Source organism: Palaemon carinicauda, chromosome 14 (genome assembly GCF_036898095.1).
Source record: "Palaemon carinicauda isolate YSFRI2023 chromosome 14, ASM3689809v2, whole genome shotgun sequence".
NCBI lineage: Eukaryota > Metazoa > Arthropoda > Malacostraca > Decapoda > Palaemonidae > Palaemon > Palaemon carinicauda.
This window is the reverse complement of record NC_090738.1, coordinates 15,360,113-15,380,078: the sequence shown is the minus strand read 5'-3', so window position 1 is coordinate 15,380,078 and position 19,966 is coordinate 15,360,113. Positions and strand designations below refer to the sequence as shown.

Sequence of the window (19,966 nt, the reverse complement as noted above, 5' to 3'; positions counted from 1 at the left end):
TGACCTGGAAGTAATTATCGGATTTAACAAAGCCATAAATACGATGGTATTGTCTAATTAACAATGTACTTGCGAATCTAATTGTTGTTTTTCTTTACTTCTCATTATCTAAGCCTCATTTGTAAGATCAGTTGCCCATTCTTTATTCACTTGATTAACCTATTTTTTATACTCTGTTCGCTATCTAATGTATAATAAGCATTTATGTTATAAATTCAATTCAGAATGATCTTCTTAACCATATTTACAGAATATTTCAGTTATTCTCGTTTTCATTATTTAGTTTCCTAATTAGGTTTGCAAGCAAATTTTCCTCCTAAATATTCTGTCGATAATCATCATCATCATCTCCTACACCTATTGACGCAAAGGACCTCGGTTGGATTTTGACAGTCGTCTCTCTCTTGAGCTTTTAAATCAATACTTCTCTCCATTCATCCTCTCCAACTTAACGCTTCATAGTCCTCAGCCACGTAGGCCTGGGTCTTCCAACTCTTCTAGTGCCTTGTGGAGTCCAGTTGAAATTTTTAACTAATCTCTCTTGGGGAGTCGAAGAACATGCCCAAACCGTCTCCATCTACCCCTCACCACGATGTCATCCACATATGGCATTTGAGTAATCTCTCTTGTAGCTTCATTTCTAATCCTGTCCTGCCATTCAACTCCAAATATTCTTGTGAAGGCTTTGTTCTCAAATCTACAAAATTTGTTGGATATTGTTTCATTGTCATACGACGGCTCATGTCCATACAATAACAATGATCTCACAAAACTGATACATAACCTGAATTTTGTTGTAATTTCAGGCGATAATATTCAACATCATTTTTTGCATACTTATCTCAAAATTGCTTTCCAGGCCTCATCAATTACATTATTACTCACCGTTCAACGTTTCTTTTGCTTTTATATTCAACCTCATCTTCACTGTTTCCTTTATCTATCTATTCCAAGATCTCCGGACCTTCCAACAACTTCCTCCCTTTCTATTTTCTTTTCCTTTTCTCCTCTGTTCCATTGTTATTTTCATTCAAGCTTATCGTTTTATATCAGAACAATACCATTCTTATAATTAGATAACGGATTTGATTCTTCTTCAAAAGTAGTACAATCTGAGATATTTTGCCCTTTCACTCAACGAATATTGTCTTCATTTTCAATATTATTTTGTTGTTGTTGCAGCAATGAAAACATACCCCATTGATTGTACTTTCAATAAAAAAAAATAAATAAAAGGAAGTTCAGAAGCAGACACTGTAGGGAAATCAGACTAAACGTGACAATTAGATTACCATATATCACAAAATATTTGCAAATGGAAAATATTAATTTGCTTCACGATAAAAGGAAATTCGGAGCGAGAGGTTGGCAGACAATGTTCTTCAAGTTATGAAAAGATAAATTATCCATTGAAAAAAGTGATTGATTGGTCATATCAATAATGCTAGAAAGATTCGCAGGGAAAGTGAAAGAAAAGACTTCATGAAGGAAAGTGACCTATCGATGAAGCGAGCGACAAGCATTCGTGACCTTTAATGTCCTCTGTCACCGAGTCTGAAAAAAATAACCGTCCACTACTTTTCTAGGTCGTGCTTGCAGACCATAAACGTAGACCATATTTATATAGTCGATGCTAAGTCGTTTATATTCGATGTTAGATCGAAGATTGATCAACGGCACCAATTCCTGAGCGTCTAGTCACAGACTACATTCTTGGTCAATCCGTTTCATGGAGATGTTCAACATCAGATCTAGACTTGATAAAACCTTATGTTTGTTATTACCTTAAATCTCTACACAGATGAATGTTCATGAAGAATCAATGGCATTAAAATCAGAATATATTTGGCACAGGTGCGGGTTTGAATGGACCAAAAGAGGATCAGTAGAAAGAGTCAGAGACGCTGACGCAGTGGTTTTCTTCAGTCTTGACCTCTACGCTCAACCCCTGCCACCCCGGAAGCCACACCAACTCTGGATTTGGCTGGAGTTAGAGGTACAGTTGGACGGATGAATTCCTGGTGCACCTTACTCTGAATAAGTGCACCTAGCCACCCTTACTGCGCAAAAAGGTCCTGTGTTTTGCCCAGCCCACCACCTCTGCCATCTCTCCCTACACCAGCTATTTGGTTATTCGCAGCAATGTAAGGGTGTCACAGGATGCACTTTTTTTTTTTTGGAGCGGGGTGTACCAGGGACTCCTGTGTCCAACTGTAACTTTTTCCAATTCTTTCATTTATTCCATTTAATTAAAAATTCAGGTTATCCCTCTTGTAAGTTGAGTTATGATGTTGGTGAGTTTTTGTTCAGGTCTGATTTATATACCAATTAAAATTTACATCTTTACCATATTCCTTTCCCTTCATTAATGTATTTTTTTCTAAGATGAACACCATTTATCAAAAGTGTATATCCCTTTCCAAATTCATATGGATGTAGGCGCTCAGAGCATGTAAATACCTTACAATTACTCTTATATCCATGTCTTTAGTTTCTCCCTACTTTCCAGGCACCGCCTATTAGTCAAGTAGCTACTGGACCTTGGTCAACAGCGGAAAAGAATGGAATCTATTTCAATATGACTATGTCATATCATCACTTGAATGACATATTGACACTAAATAGTGCTCTGAAGCCTTTGGTTACCGCCGCAGAATGTCCTTTAACCACAGAAAACAACTTAGACATATCGAGTGTGACCTACCGGAAGTATGTTGAACATCTAAGAAAGTATGACGACGTAATGGATACGGAAGGATCAGTGTGGAACCAAAAGATTTTGAGTCAGCGTGAAGGAATCAAAAGCAGCGGGCCAAATCCACAAAAGGAAAATTCCGCCATGAAAAACTTGGTGAAAGATGAAAGATCTATAGGACCTTTCAGTTCGAACGAGACAATTGAGCCATCAACAGTTGGCCTACGCAGTATGGCAGAAAAAACCAATGACTCTGCAAGAGATGAACAAATGAAAGATATTTTCCACTTTACAGAACAGGAAGTAAAGTGGGCTCTGCGTCCCAAAATCGCCGTGTGGGTGGCAAGCAACTGCCAAACAGATTCCAAGAGGGAGAACTTGGTGGCCGCTCTACAAAGACATGTGAGGGTGACGACTGTTGGCAAGTGTGGTGAGCTGAAATGTGGCAGGAACCACCATGACAGCTTCTGCTATCGATGGTTTGGTAGTTCTCACCTCTTTTATCTCTCTCTGGAAAACGCTCTGTGTGAGGAGTACTACTCAGAGAAGCTGTGGAGACCAATGGAGCACAACATGGTACCCATCGTATACGGAGGGGCTAAGTACAACAAAATTTTACCACCAGGCTCTTATATCAACGTGCAATCTTACCCAAATATTTTGGCACTGGCAAAGCACTTGGTTTATCTGAGTAATAACCCGGTTTCCTATCTGCGCTATTTACAATGGCGGCGCTATTGGGAGGTCAATGAGCCGCTTCCTTGGACTTGCAACCTATGCAGTACACTGCACAAAGCTGCAGGGGTTATGGACAAGCGAGTTACTCTCGATCGGTGGTGGAATGATACTTCCGATTGCTACGATCCTTTATTGTCTTAGGAGACTTAAGTAAGATCCTTCTTTCTAAAGAATCCTTTGATCCTTCTGAATGCTATAGTCCTTTATTCTCTTAGTAGTCCTAGGTAAGATCCTTCATTCTAGAGATTCCTCTGAGCCTTCCGAATGCTACTATCCTTTACTCTAAAGAGTACTCTGATACTTACTAAAGGTAGTAGAATGGCCAGGACACTAGCCACCCGTTGAGATACTACCGCTAGAGAGTTGTGGGGTCCTTTGACTGGCCAGACAGTACTACGTTGGATCCTTCTCTCTGGTAACGGTTTACTTTACCTTTGCCTACACATACACCGAATAGTCTGGCCTATTATTTACAGATTCTCCTCTGCCCTCATACACCTTATAACACTTAGATTACCAAACAATTTTTCTTCACCCAAGGGGTTAACTACGCACTAATTGTTCAGTGGTTACTTTCCTCTTGGTAAGGGTAGAAGAGACTCTTCAGCTATGGTAAGCCGCTCTTCTAGGAGATGGATACACCAAAATTAAACCATTGTTCTCTAGTCTTGGGTAATGCCATAGCCTCTGTACCATGGTCTTCCACTGTCTTGGGTTAGAGTTCTCTTGCTTGAGGGTGCACTCGGGCACAATATTCTATATAATTTCTCTTCCTCTTGTTTTGTTTAGAGTTTTTATAGTTTATGTAGGAAATATTAATTTTAATGTTGTTTAAGGTCTGCTTATACGGTGGAGTCACCAGAATAGTAAAGTAATTACCTAGTCTTATTTCTCAATTCAGTTGGTATGTTCCTATTTACCTAATACTGTATGTGTATATATACACACACACACACACATATATATATATATATATATATATATATATATATACATAAATTGTGTATACATGTATATATATACACACACACACATATATATATATATATATATATATATATATACATGTATATATATATATATATATAAATATATATATATATATAAAATTTTCTTAGGTTATACATCTAATGCAGGTAATGTGTATATGATATCCCTAGGTGTTTGAACTGCCCCAGTAATATGTGACTCGACTGTGCGCTTGAAAAAGTGAATGAAATTCTTTCTGTGGGAGGTTTTATTGCATTACAGCTTCTGTCACGCAACAGGGATAACTGTACTGTTTTATTTCCAATGGCCAAACACAGACATGTTCTTTTTCTCTGTCAAATTTTCAATCCTAAAAAATTAAAGTATTCGAAAAAAAAAAACTTTAAGAGCTATATTGTCAAATAGATATCGGATATATCCCCCAATATTGAAAAAAATTGCAATATTCTGATGATATGAATGAAAAAAAAAAAATCTAATCACACGTAAAACAAACACACCTTTTTTCTACATCTCCCTGAATATGAGGAAGCAATAAAACTAAAGTATTGTTCTCTTATCTTATCGTATTTCATCATGATTACAAGTACGACGTGGAGGGCAGGATAATAGTCCTCAATAACCCTATCCGATAACCCACCTTGGGCAGTAGTGTTTCCGTTAACACAACATACCAAAGTTTCTGTATATTTAGTACGGAAGAAAGACTACTGAACTAAATATATCTAACTTGAGATGACATAGCATGTGATTTAGAGCTACTAGCACTGCAACTGTAATACTAATACGAAAAACTGTAGCAGGGGGTGTAGGGTATTACCCACTTTATAAAATAAACCCAAAAGAGATACTAAGCTCACTCGTACCACGACTTTAATTAGGGTGAGGAACAGATGTAAGATCTTTGTTTTACTTTGAGCTTCATCTATTTACTCTTTAACTTGGGTACGTAGCCAGGTACTGGGGCTTGTGAGGCCATTCACCTCCGAAGTACAAATTGGCGAAAACACTAGATACGCATTTAGTAAATTTTAAACGAGGTTGGACAGCAAGAAGGAAGAAAGGACGCAGGAATAGAAGTTAAGTAGAGGGTTCTAACACAAATGCAGCTAGGGGCCAACAGAACGTTGAAAAGACCCTCAAGTAATGTCTACAGTACACCGCAAGATGCGCTGGCGGTACCACATTCCTACTGTATATTTTCTTCTTAATGACTTGGGAAAGTGAAAGGGGGCCAGGAATTTCAGCTCAGGAATTTATAACCAGTGTGGGAATCTCTTGAATCGCAAATATCCCAATATTGGTGTCTATTAGAGTAATGTGAAAAGTGAAAACCTATCAATAAATGAATAAAATGTATATTAAATTCAATATGTCAATAAATAACAGTAACTAATGTGAATGAGTAAATTTTCATTGAAAACAATATATAAATAAATAATATGTACGTGAATGAATACAATGTAAATAAAATCAATGCATTAATATAAAAAATAGGTGATTGATAAGCAAATGGATATCCATTTGTGAAATATGAAACATATCCATAAATGAATCAATGGTTCTGTAAATAAAATGTATAAATAGATAAGAAATACAGAGACGTCTTATTTTCTCACCTAAAGTAACCATGTGCGTGTGTGAACTCACGCTACGTCTAGACTCCGGCACGCGGAAGCAGAGTCAAGTTCGTGATGCTGGAAACCGGTAGTTCTTCCCAAACCGGAAACGAGGCCTCGTTAGCAACTTAATCGCGTCTTTGTGAGTTTTATTGTTTTGTTTGTTTATTCATCCACAGGTTGTTATACCGACTGAATATTTCATTTGTTAAGGGGAGAGATGCCAGGTTAATTCGTTAATCATCCGCAGATAGATCTTGGTCTTACTGAATAATTTATTTGTTAAGGGGAGTAACGCGATGTTAATTGTTTGCTTTGAAGAGCGGTTTATTCTACAGATTTCAAAGCGATTATGAAATATTCGACTTATCTGGCTAAAGTAAAAGAAGCAATTTAGATGATTGGTAAACACCCTGCTTGAAAGACGTTCCAAAACCTGTTAGAGGAACCAAGTAAATGGGGGTGGGGGGCGTCGGGATATGGAGAGGGAGTTACGTTCAACTAAGCATCATCTCCACAGGCTTTAAAGCAATAGCAAAGGAAAAGAAGGGAGTCTCAATCTTTTGTTTAAGACTTTGATTATGAAATGAAAGATGATTTCTACCTTGATTACTCTTCAAGTGAATCTTGTAACAGGTTAATATTCCTTAGGCAGGTCTTCATCTCATATATTTCCCTTCGGGGTAAAGAGGTATTAGAAAATAATTACTAGAGCTGATGAAGAATGCAACAGCATCCTCATAACTTATGCATCTTCAGGAATCAGAGCAGGTTGCAGGTTGCAGGTAAGGATTGCGTAAAACTTGACAGACAGGTTACAACGTTGGCAAGAATCTATATGACATTTACAGACATTGATATATGAATGTACGCTAAAGGAGAGACCTTTTTGAGTTCTGCAAATGTAGTCTCACTAAATGGTATATCTATGCGTGAATCAATATCTAATAGTTTTGACACCCAATACAAAACAATTGACATCGAAGAGAGAAACAGTGGGAATTTTCAATAAGGATTTTGTCGGAATCTACGATTCGCTTAAGAGGATATAGAATTGCTAAGAGTTTAAGATTTAAAGTACGGTAAAAATTTTCTTTCAACAATCAATAGTGAAAATACGGATTTTTAGGTATTTGAGAGAGAGAGAGAGAGAGAGAGAGAGAGAGAGAGAGAGAGAGAGAGAGAGAGAACTATCCCTATATGTTCTATTACTGGATCTACTACAATTAATTCATAAATTATGCAAGACACTGAATTTAACATACTGGTAGAACAGAGAGAGAGAGAGAGAGAGAGAGAGAGAGAGAGAGAGAGAGAGAGAGAGAGAGAGAGAGAGAGAGAGAGAGAGGCTAAATAATCTTGAGGTTGTTTTCATGAATAGCCAACCCAGCATAATTAGCAGTGATGCAAATAAATACTAGAAAATGAGAGAGAGAGAGAGAGAGAGAGAGAGAGAGAGAGAGAGAGAGAGAGAGAGAGAGAGAGAGAGAGAGAGAGAGAGAGAGAGAGAGAGAGAGAGAGAGAGGCTAAATAATCTTGCGGTTGTTTTCATGAATAGCCAACGCAGCATAATTAGCAGTAATGCAAATAAATACTATAAAATGAGAGAGAGAGAGAGAGAGAGAGAGAGAGAGAGAGAGAGAGCTAAATAATCTAGCAGTTGTTTTCATGAATAGCCAACGCAGCATAATTAGCAGTAATGCAAATAAATACGAGAGAGAGAGAGAGAGAGAGAGAGAGAGAGAGAGAGAGAGAGAGAGAGAGAGAGAGAGAGAGAGAGAGAGATTGTACCTTATCTTTTTCATTCTATTATCGACTTCTAATCAAATGCTTTTCATAATTTTATCTTTTATCGCAAGGGGTGACTTCGTGGCGGAATTTCCTGCCATAAATAGTTTGCTGTAGGCTTAAAAACTGCGAAAGGAAAATGATTAAGAAGTAAGATAAATCAGAGTAGACGTTTGGATGTTATTGCCTATTTGTACCCTGGCGGATGCACTATTTCATCATTGTAGTGTATACACACTGTGTACACACACACACACACACACATATATATATATATATATATAGATAGATAGATAGATAGATAGATCGATAGATAGATATATAGGTATATATACACATTTTGAGCATAGTACAATATATATATGTAAGTATATATATATATATATATATATATAAATATATATTTATATATATACGTATATATATATATATATATATATATGCCCCCTGTGGCCGCGGGGGCATAAAAACAATTAGAATAGCGCCAACGTTATCCCTGGGTGTCGTAAGAGGCGACTAAAAGGGACGGGACGAGGGGGCTGGGAACCCCCTCTCCTGTATTTACAATCCTGTGAGACATCAGCAGAGACGTCGAGCTGGGGGGAGAGTGACTGTTCCCCGCACTCTAGTTTTGGGGTGTTTGAATGTGCGGGGGTGTAGTACGATAGAGAGTAAAAGATGTGAGATTGGAAGTATGTTTAGGAATAGAAGGATGGATAGATTGGTCTTGTGTGAGACGAAGATAAAAGGAAAGGGTGAAGTGATGTTTGGTGAAATGTCTGGTAGAATGTCTGGGATTGAAAGGGGAAGAGCGAGAGAGGGTGTGGCTTTATTGCTGAGTGAATGGATGACAGGTAAAGTAGTGGAATGGAAGGAGATATCATCTAGGTTAACATGGGTAAGGGTTAGATTGGGTAGAGAATGTTGGGCTTTTGTCAGTGGGTATGGGCCAGGTTGTGATAAAAGTGAAGAAGAGCGGAATGAGTTCTGGAATGAATTAACTAGGTGTGTAGAAGGACTGGGTAGAAGGAATTATGTAGTTGTCATGGGTGACTTGAATGCTAGAGTGGGCGCTGGAGAAGTAGAAGGTGTCATTGGGAAGTATGGCGTACCAGGTGAAAATGAGAGAGGTGAGAGACTGGTAGGTATGTGTGTTGAGCAAGAGATGGTGATAAGTTCTAGCTTTTCCAAAAATAAAAATAAAAACAAGTATACACTGGTAAGAGTGGCAAATGGAAGAGTAGTAGAAAGGGAATTAATGGATTATGTATTGATAACTAAAAGAATGTTTGGAAGATTGTAAGACGTGCACGTTTTTAGGGGTATGGCCAATGGTATGTCTGATCATTTTTTGGTGGAAGGAAAATTAGTTGTAGCAAAAGTGGGGGAATAGAGTAGGTGGATGTAAAAGGGAGCTAGTGAGGGTTGAAGAGCTAATAAAACTGGGGGTAAAAAGTAAATATCAAGAAAGGTTGAAAATGGCACATGACGAAGTGAAAGTAAGAGAAACTGATAATTCAGAGGAGGAGTGGAAGTTAGTAAAAGAAAATTTTGTTGGGATTGCAAGTGATGTGTATGGCAAGAAGGTTGTTGGAGGCAGCCTGAGGAAGGGCAGTGAATGGTGGAATGAAGGAGTGAAGGTAAAAGTGGAAGAGAAAAAGAGGGCTTTTGAAGAATGGCTGCAAAGTAATAGTGTAGAGAAGTGTGAAAAATATAGAGAGAAAAATGTGGAAGTAAAGCGCAAGGTAAGTGAGACAAAGAGGGCAGCTGACCTGAGGTGGGGTCAGGGATTGGGGTCATTCACATGAAGAGAATAAGAGGAAGTTTTGGAAAGAAGTGAAGAGAGTAAGGAAGGCTGGCTCAAGAATTGAAGAGACATTGAAAGATGGAAATGGAAGATTGTTAAAAGGAGAGGAGGCAAGGAAAAGGTGGGCGGATTATTTTGAAAGTTTACTGAATGTTGAGGATAATAGGGAGGCAGATATAATTGCTGTTGCAGGTGTTGAGGTGCCGGTGATGGGAGATGACAATGAGAGAGAGAGAGAGATTACAATAGAGGAAGTGAGGAGAGCACTAGATGAAACGAGAGTAGGAAAAAGCATCTGGTATGGATGGTGTGAGAACTGAGATGTTGAAGGAAGAGGGTGTGACTGTACTTGAATGGTTGGTGAGATTGTTTAATGTGTTTTGTGTTGTCAATGGTACCAGTAGATTGGGTTTCTGCATGTATTGTACCACTATATAAGGGTTAGGGAAATGTACATGAGTGTTGTAATTCAAGAGGTATTAGTTTGTTGAGTGTAGTTGGAAAAGTGTATGGTAGAGTACTGATTAATAGGATTAAGGATAAAACAAAGAATGCAATCTTAGAAGTACAGGGTGGTTTTAGAAGAGGTAGGGGTTGTATGAATCAGATTTCTACAGTTTGGCAGATATGTGAGAAATATTCAGCAAAAGGCAAGGAGGTGTATGTTGCGTTTATGGATCTGGAGAAAGCGTATGATAGTTGATAGGGAAACAATGTGAAATGAAATTAGGTTATATGGAGTTGGTGGAAGGTTGTTGCAAGCAGTGAAAAGTTTCTACAAAGGTAGTAAAGCATGTGTTAGGATAGGAAATGAAGTGAGTGTTTGGTTTCCGGTGAGAGTGGGGCTGAGACAGGGATGATGTCGCCATGGTTGTTTAACTTGTATGTTGATGGAGTGGTGAGAGGGGTGAATGCTCGAGTGCTTGGATGAGGATTAAAACTGGTAGACGAGAATGACCATGAATGGGAGGAAAATCAGTTGTTGCTTGCGGATGATACTGTACTGGTTGCAGACGTGGAAGAGAAGCTTGGCTGATTAGTAACAGAATTTAGAAGGGTGTGTGAGAGAAGGAAGTTGAGAATTAATGGGGGTAAGAGTAAGGTTATGAGATGTACGAGAAGGGAAGGTGGTGCAAGGTTAAATGTCATGTTGAATGGAGAGTTACTTGAGGAGGTGGATCAGTTTAAGTACTTGGGGTCTGTTGTTGCCGCAAATGGTGGACTGGAAGCATATGTACATCAGAGAGTGAATGAAGGGTGCAAAATGTTGGGGGCAGTTAAGGGAGTAGTAAAAAATAGAGGGTTGGGCATGAAAGTAAAGAGAGTTATATATGAGAAAGTGATTGTACCAGGGATGGGGAACCTGCGGCCTTAAGGCCGCATATGGCCTTCTGGACCATCAAGTGCGGCCTTCTACGGCCTTTGATATATGTACAGTATGTGTAGTACATTTCTGCTTTGACACTGAATATTGTGTGTTTGAAAACCTTCTACTGTATGTACACATACAAAGATGTACACACAGACAATAGGAAAGTTGTGTTCAGTTATGTACCTCCCAGAGAATGGAAGCAATTTTTCCTTGAAGTCAATGAATCTTAACTGAACACAATTAGCCGTTTCCTTGTCAGCTGCAACAGCTGTTGTAGCTGACAAGGAAAAACTGCTAGTTGCAGTGAGTGAGTGATTTAACGTATGATGCACGAGAGAGTTCCTGTTTTGTACATCTCACTGTGATCAATGTTAGTTTTAGATGAGTCTACAGGTTCCAGATTTTTGGCATAAAAATATTCTATTTGTGCTTTCACTGATGAGTTTTGATTTTATGAAAAATAGCTTCCCTTAGGTAACCTTAACGCAAGGACAAGAGGAACAGACATTTTAACAACTTCAACAAGCGATGTCACAAAGGAGGATTAAATTTTGCTTCCTTATTATAGTAAGTTATGCAGTGATGGTGTTCCAGCTATGATGGCTAAAAACTAGGGATTTATTGAACATCTTAAGAAAGCAAATAATTGATTTTTTTTCAATGAAAACAGATAAGTGTGTTTAAACAGATACAATTTCTTACTGGGATGTTGCATTTTTATGAGATGTGATTGTTTAAAAAGTACCTACTTGCCAATATAAAATATTTGAAAAGGTTATATTGTTGATATTTATAAGCTATCTTTTCCAAAACATTAATATTATTTTATTTATCACTTCAATACAAAGAACCTACTTGCTTAACTAAAGTAATTTACAAATGACATGCTTTCAATATTATTCATTTACTTACGGTAGTTTGAAAACTACCCAAACTTGAATGAAGTATTTTAAAATTTATTTTTCAATATAATTCCTTTACTGATTACTTGTATAAAAAGTACTTAATTTAAATATTTGAAATTGTAATGCTTTAAGTTTTTGTAAACCTGTTACTCATTCTTTGGATTACTAATAAATTACTTGGAGGATAAAATAACCAACAAAATTCTATGAGGCCTTAAGGAGCATCGAGGAATCGCAAGAGGGTCTTCATCCAAAAAAGGGTTCCCCACCCCTGGATTGTGCCAATTGTGTTGTATGGATCGGAGTTGTGGGGAATGAAAGTGATGGAGAGACAGAAATTTAATGTGTTTGAGATGAAGTGTCTAAGGAGTATGGCTGGTGTATCTCGAGTAGATAGGGTTAGGAATGAAGTGGTGAGGGTGAGAACGGGTTTAAGAAATGAGTTAGCAGTTAGAGTGGATATGAATGTGTTGAGGTGGTTTGGCCATGTTGAGAGAATGGAAAATGACTGTCTGCTAAAGAAGGTGATGAATGCAAGAGTTGATGGGAGAAGTACAAGAGGTAGGCCAAGGTTTGTGTGGATGGATGGAGTGAAGAAAGCTCTGGGCGATAGGAGGATAGATGTGAGAGAGTCAAGAGAGCATGCTGGAAATAGGAATGAATGACAAGTGATTGTGACGCAGTTCCGGTAGGCCCTGCTGCTTCCTCCAGTGCCTTAGATGACCGCGGAGGTAGCAGCAGTAGGGGATTCAGCGTTATGAAGCTTCATCTGTGGTGGATAATGTGGGAGGGTGGGCTGTGGCACCCTAGCAGTACCAGCCGAACTCGGTTGAGTCCCTTGTCAGGCTGGGAGGAACGTAGAGATGAGAGGTCCCCTTTTTTGTTTCATTTGTTTGATGTCGGATACCCCCGAAAATTGGGGGAAGTGCCTTGGTATATATACATATGTGTGTATATATATATATATATATATATATATATATATATATATACATATTTATATATATATATATATATATATATATATATATATATATATATATATATATATATATATATATATATATATATATATATATATATCTTATCAAATGAATTTCCAGTGAACAGCGGAGTACTCCAACGGAATGTGTTGTCACGTACGTTGTTTATTCTCCTCATGGATACTGTAATGCGTAGAGCAGTCAGAGATGGTGGAGAAGGACTGGAATGGATAGGTGATAGGAATTTTGCAGACCTAGAGTATGCTGATGATGCTGTCCTTGTTAGCAGAACAGTTTAGTGAGATCGGTGTTACTCATTGGACATGAGTCATGGTATGTCAATACAATCTCCAATAGATTTGGTAGATTTGAGAACAAAGCCCTCAGAAGGATATTGGGGGTTAAATGACAGGACAGAATAGGAAATGAAATTATAAGAGAGATTACTCGAGTGCCATATGTGGATGAGATCATGGTGAGGGGTAGATGGAGATGGTTTGGGCATGCTCTTCGCACTCCCAAGAGAGATTAGTTCACCAAACGTTCAGCTGGGCTCCACAACGCACTAAAAGAGTTGGAAGACCCAAGACTACATGTCTGGGGACTATGAAGCGCAGAGTAGGAGATGATGAATGGAGAAGTATTAAATTAAAAGCTCAAGATAGAGACAACTGGCAAAACCTAATCGAGGCCCTTTACCTCAACAGAAGTAGGAGGAGATGATGATATATACAGTATATATATATATATATATATATATCGTATATACAACATATTTCTAGCCATTTTCCCTTTCTCGTATATTGAATAGAGACCCTATAATTGATGAAAATGCCATTAATAGCATACCTCAACAAGCAGCTGATAAGACACTGGACAAAATCCAAACCTTAAACGAGGTAACACCTGTAATATCTAGTCTGAAAAACAACAAGGCTCTAGGTATATATGGCATACCAGCTGAAGGCTTTGAAGCGTTGAAGACCTCTTCTTTACTTGCATCTCCAGAAATTCCTTGAAAAACCTTGGATCAATGAAGAGACACCAAAAGACCTAAGAGATGGTTCAACGGTAACCATCTATAAAAAGAAAGGATATCGATCCGATTGTGGCAATTCCAGGGGTATCCCACTTTTGTCAGTGGCAGGTAACATCTTAACAACTGACTAATGCCAATCGCTGAAAAAATGCTCCCTGAATTTCAGGCCTTTGACAGTGTTAAGTGGGACTGCTTTGACTGCTAATGGAAACGCAGCTGACCCATTCATAGTAAATTCTGGTGTAAAACGGATGCATGGTGGCTCTCACCCTTTTATCTGTAGTCATCGTTGCTATTATACATCTCATAAAGAATCAGCTCCCCCCAGTTATATCAATTACCTATCGAATGGATGGAGGAATTTTCAACCTTGGACACCTCAGAGCCAGAACCAAAATCAAAACTGCAACTCTTATCAAATTCCAATATGCAGATGATAATGCCATATGAGCCCAAACTGAAGCTGATCTTCAAAAAATCATTAATGCCTCTGCTGATGCTTATACCAAGCTTGGGCTACCTATCAATGTTCGAAAAACCCAAGTCCTTTACAAGACTGCACCAAACAGTGAATTAGGAAATCCTAACATCATCCTATTTAATGAGACTCTTGATAACATCCATGAATTTTCTTATCTTGGCAGTTATATCTCAGCAGATGTAAATATCAATAGTGAGATCCGATACATTTACAATGTCATCACCCTCATAAACTAACTGCCTAAGTCATTTTCTCCACTTGTTGGGAAATCAAAAAAAACCTTCTCATTTCTTAATTCTTTATATCATTTGTGTTGAGCTTCAATTCACAAATTCTTAACACAAGAATTTGTGAATTAGAATTTGTTAATTGAAGCTCAACACAATGATATAAAGAATTAGGAAATGAGAAGGTTTTTTTTTTTATTTCCCAACAAGTGGAGAAAATGTCTTAGGCAGTTAGTTTATGAGGGTGACGATGTGCTAGCAGTGTTTTTGGGAAGCTACACTCCAGAGTACAGTATTTGAAAACCGCAATATGAGCTATGTAACCAAAAGGATGGTCTATCACTGGGTTGTCCTTCCTACTCTACTTTATGCCTAAAAGACTTGGACCACATATAGACGTCAGATAAAAACTTTTGAAAAAATCCATCAAGGCTGCAAGCAAAAAAAAATCCTAAAAATCAGTTGGCAAGATCAAACAAACAGTAGCATTTTAAAAAATCTAATTGCTTAAGTATTGCAGCTCTTACTGCTCAAGCCAATTAAGATAGACTGGTCATATGGTCAGAATCAAGGGCACATCCATTTCAAAACAATCATTCTACCTAGAGCTAAGTTAGGGAACCCGAAGAGTGGGCGGATAGAGTAAGTGTTTCAAGGACTGTCTGAAGACAAATAAGAAAATATGTGACATCAAATACTGGGTAAAAGATGAACACAACTGCGCTGCTTGGAGGGCAATAATACAAGAAGGCATTCATGTGCTCCAGAAAAAAAAATAAACAGAAGAATGATGAAAAAAGAGCAATATTAGCTAGACGTGAAAAACCACTACCTCCTGATAATGTGCGCTCACACTGTGAAAGAGTGGGTAGATCTGGAATTGGACTAGTTTCTCATCTGAGAACCCATTAACGTCTATGAAGCAGTAATACTCGATATCAAGTGACAGCTATGATGATGACGATATACTTGTAAATATTCTTCTTTGGATACCACGTATTTACACACACAAAATTCTCCCCGTTTTCATTTACTCCTTACATTCAAACAGCACCACCTCTTTCTGTCTCCTGCCATTTCATTCCAAGTGCTTATCATAACGACATTCCCATGAAGGCCTTCTATAATACTGAGTAGTTGAGCCTTGTGATGGAAAAGGCATGAGTATCAGAATTAACTGCATCCATAGTAATATGTACAAGACGGTACAGTTTGAGAAGATCTGAATTTAAAGAATGGTCCGAATCATGAAAAGTCTTATGCAACATGCATAAAGAACTACCCGAACGAAAGCCCCAGATCAGTAATAAGAAATTTAATAGACAGCAAGTATTTTTCAAACAAATTAAGATACGATTCAGTAGCCTAAGACTTCCTCGATAAGCCAATATTTTTGTGCAAATGAAGAAGAAACAGACGAAATGTGTCTCTCAAAAATGAATTTGCAATTCAGAATCACACTAAAATTTTTCAAGAGAGTGGTATAGAGTTAAAGAAACATTATCAATGCAGAGATCTGGATGTTGAAGAGTCAATGTCCTCGACCTACATACAATCATAAATTGAGTTTTGTTAGGGTTTAATTTCATGACCCATAATTTGCACCATGTACTAATTTTAACTAGATCTCTATTAAGGAATTTAGTAACCCGAGATCTACATTTAGGGGATAGAATTGAGGTAAAGAGAGTAACATCATCTGTATATGCAACGAGCTTGTTTTCTAGGCCAAACCACATGTCATACGTATATAGTATGAAGAGTAATAGGTCAAGAACACTTCCCTGAGAAACAGCAGATATTACATTCCTATACTCCCTATGGTATCCTTCAACGACAACTCTTTTCGATCTGTCACTCAAAAATTGAAAAAAAAATAATGCTAAGAAAAGACCCAGCTACTCCCAATTGTTTGATTTTGTAAACAAATGCCTCGGGATTAACACAAGGGCACCATTAAAATCAAGGCCAATCATACGAACCTCCTGACCACAATCAATGGATTTCTGTGCAGCATTGGAGATTGTAAGAAGGGCATCATAAGCTCCAAGGACTTTACAAAAGCCAAATTGCAAACTAGGGAACTGATGACTACCTTCAGCAAACATATTTAGAAGTTTTGCCAAAAGACGTTCAAAAACGTTAGATAATAAAGGAGTTATGGAAATTGGGTGGTAATCACCTGAGCTTGAGCCACCTTAAACACACTTACATAATGGAGTAACATTACCGATTCTCCAATAAGTGCAACAAGAACCTCTTCTTGCTAACTTGTGGAAAATAACAGATAATTTTAGCACTAAAAAATTACGTCTTACGAAAAAAAAAAAAAAAAAAAAAAAAAGGAAAAATACTACTTGGGTCTACACATCCTCAAACACCAAGGTCCATCAAGAGAGCTTTAATTTCACGAGATCGAAAAGCTTAACCTCAGGAAAACAGGGATGAGTAAGATCATGTTTCTCATTACTCTGCTTACTGTAAGGCTTGCTTTTTCCTTGGGACAGTGTGTGAAAGAGCCATCTGGTTCAAGTAAAGAAGGAACTATTATGTCTACACCAAACAGTGTAGATTTAATGGTAGCCCACCACTTATGTTTCCAAGTTGTATCAGAAAGGGTCTCTTTTATAGTTAAATAGTATTCCTTTTCAATTGGAACATAAACGCTCTAAGCCAAAGCTCTAAACAGAGTATAGTTATTCCAAGTCAAATCTGATCTGTTACCCTTCCAAAGATGATAGACCTCCTGCTTTTCGAAATAAGCATGTCTACAATCATCATTGGACCAGGTTCGTCTTTCACTCAGTACCTTAGCACACAAAAAAGGATACGCCTGTTAATTATGTTGAATAGACTTTCATTCCAAGGAACAGCAGGGTCAACACTATTATACAATTGTGACTAATTCAAACCAAAGAGATCACGCAAAATGCCATTCCAGCCTGTTTGAGATTTTATATAAATCTTACATGAGTATGACACATCCAGACAGGAAAAGCAGGGTACTCAGTCCTAATGTACTGTACACAGCCATTCCACAGGCCCTAGGAATATAAATATAAATATAAATATATATATATATATATATATATATACATACATATATATATATTATATATACATATATATATAAATTATATATACACACACACACACATATATATATATATATATACTTATATGTATATATATATACAATATATATATATGTTTATATATACATATATATATTTTAATGAGTGTGTATATATATATATATATATATATATATATATATATATATATACATATATATATATATATATATACATATATATATATATATATATATACATACATATATATATTTTAATGAGTGTGTATAAATATATATATATATATATATGTGTGTGTGTGTGTGTGTGTGTGTGTGTATATGTGTGTACACATATACAGTATATAAAGACCTTTGTTCTCTACCCGAGTAACAGCATTATTTAATCTTTTCAAACTTTACCACAGGGAAGCTGAAAAATAAAGAGGTCTAAGCTCTTCAAAAATATCTTTGATGAGACTGATAAGTATTATCTGTGATGACAAATAACGGGTAAGATATGTCACCATATGACATTTTTTTTACCAGACAACTTAGTTTCTTTTTTAACTTACAGTACTACTGTTAGAAGTGTGTATTGATACAAGAAAATTTAAACATTAAAAAAAATAGCACTTTTTTGCATTTATGGTTTTCCTCACATAGGATTTCTGTTGTTTAGTTTTTCTTTTCTTTTCACGTTCTTTACAAACTGATATTCTATGAAAGTAACCTTGAAAGGAGGTCATTCACCTTTACATGTTATCGACGTTTTATGACGTTTCCATAAAAATATTTTTGCGTCACGTTTTCTTTACTATTTGCTTTATACAAGAGATGGAATTTCTTATAAATATTCAGAATTATTACTGAAATAGCGAATAAATAAGATTAAGTACAATCAGGATACCCTCTATGTCTAAATTGGAAAATATTCTGTATTTTTAAAGAGAAATTATTCTATTATACATAGGCTAGAAAAGAGGAACAAACACATGAAAAAAAATCAATTGAAAATGCCCCCTGAATTTTGAAATTCAATAATGTTTTGGAATTTTAAGATATTTCTAAAATTTCTAAAATCCCTTTAGCCTCATACCCAGAAAAAAGGAACAACTCAACCGGTAAAAGCTCCTTGAAATAACAGAGTAAATCAAATCCATGAACTTTGATCCCTAACACTACGTCTCTGTTGTAGGCAGTGTTTTCAGTCATCGCAACCATTAAAACACTCATTTCTCAGAAGGTTTATTTCTTATCTACATATCAAAATCAACACCTAATCTACGTATGGATATATATATATATATATATATATATATATATATATATATACTGTATATAATATATATATACAATCTATATATATATATATATATATATATATATATACTGTATATATATATATATATATATATATATATATATATATACACACACACACATATATATATATATATACATATATATATATATATATATATATATATATATATACAAGTGTGTATATATACATTATATATATATATATTCATATATACATATATGTATATATATATCTATATACATAATACATATATATATATATATATATATATTTTATATTAAACTTATACATTACCTTAATTGTATTAAATGTATTAAATGAGCATCAGTGGTGAATATCTTATATCATACAATAGAAAACCTTAAGTATAACTTTCAAACAAACATAATATTCATCAATTACAGGAACACTAATGAACCAGAAATTATATGAGCCAGTAAATTCTCAGAAAACTGGTTATTAACGGATTAATTTCATTCTTTCTATAATTTTCTTTTTTTCTTTTCTTAGAATAATGACCTTGTATGCTGTAATGCTGAACGGAGTCAAAGTGTTACATAGGAATTTGAGCTTTATTGTCCTGTCCAGAAGGGTGATTTGTCATTGGTTAAATCGAAATTAGATTTTACTTACGTGCATAACTGGTCCGAAAAATCTTTCGAATGACGCCATTGGTAATGAAAATATTAATCTATAAAATATAAAGGGAAATGTCAAAGTTATTTTCGGTATTCAGGTATCAATAAATATGACTAGCTAGCATTGATTTCTTATATCTGAGGGATTTGTATAAAATCTTGACTAAGGTTGAGTGTTCTATAAGTTCTCACTCTAAAACTGACAAGAATGGCATGTTTATAACAGAGAGAGAGAGAGAGAGAGAGAGAGAGAGAGAGAGAGAGAGAGAGAGAGAGAGATAATT

At 36.3% G+C, this 19,966-nt stretch overlaps 1 protein-coding gene across 1 annotated transcript in view; it reads left to right on the top strand.

Annotated features, from left to right (window-relative positions):
• The window catches only part of LOC137652688 (uncharacterized), a 4,770-nt gene extending 1,196 nt beyond the window's left edge, over window positions 1-3,574 (top strand). Inside the window, exons 2-3 of the mRNA XM_068386092.1 lie at window positions 1,855-1,996; window positions 2,510-3,574. Coding sequence (XP_068242193.1) covers window positions 1,855-1,996; window positions 2,510-3,574 — 1,207 coding nt within the window. The remainder of the gene's footprint in view (window positions 1-1,854; window positions 1,997-2,509) is intronic.
• The last annotated feature ends 16,392 nt before the right edge of the window (window positions 3,575-19,966 follow it).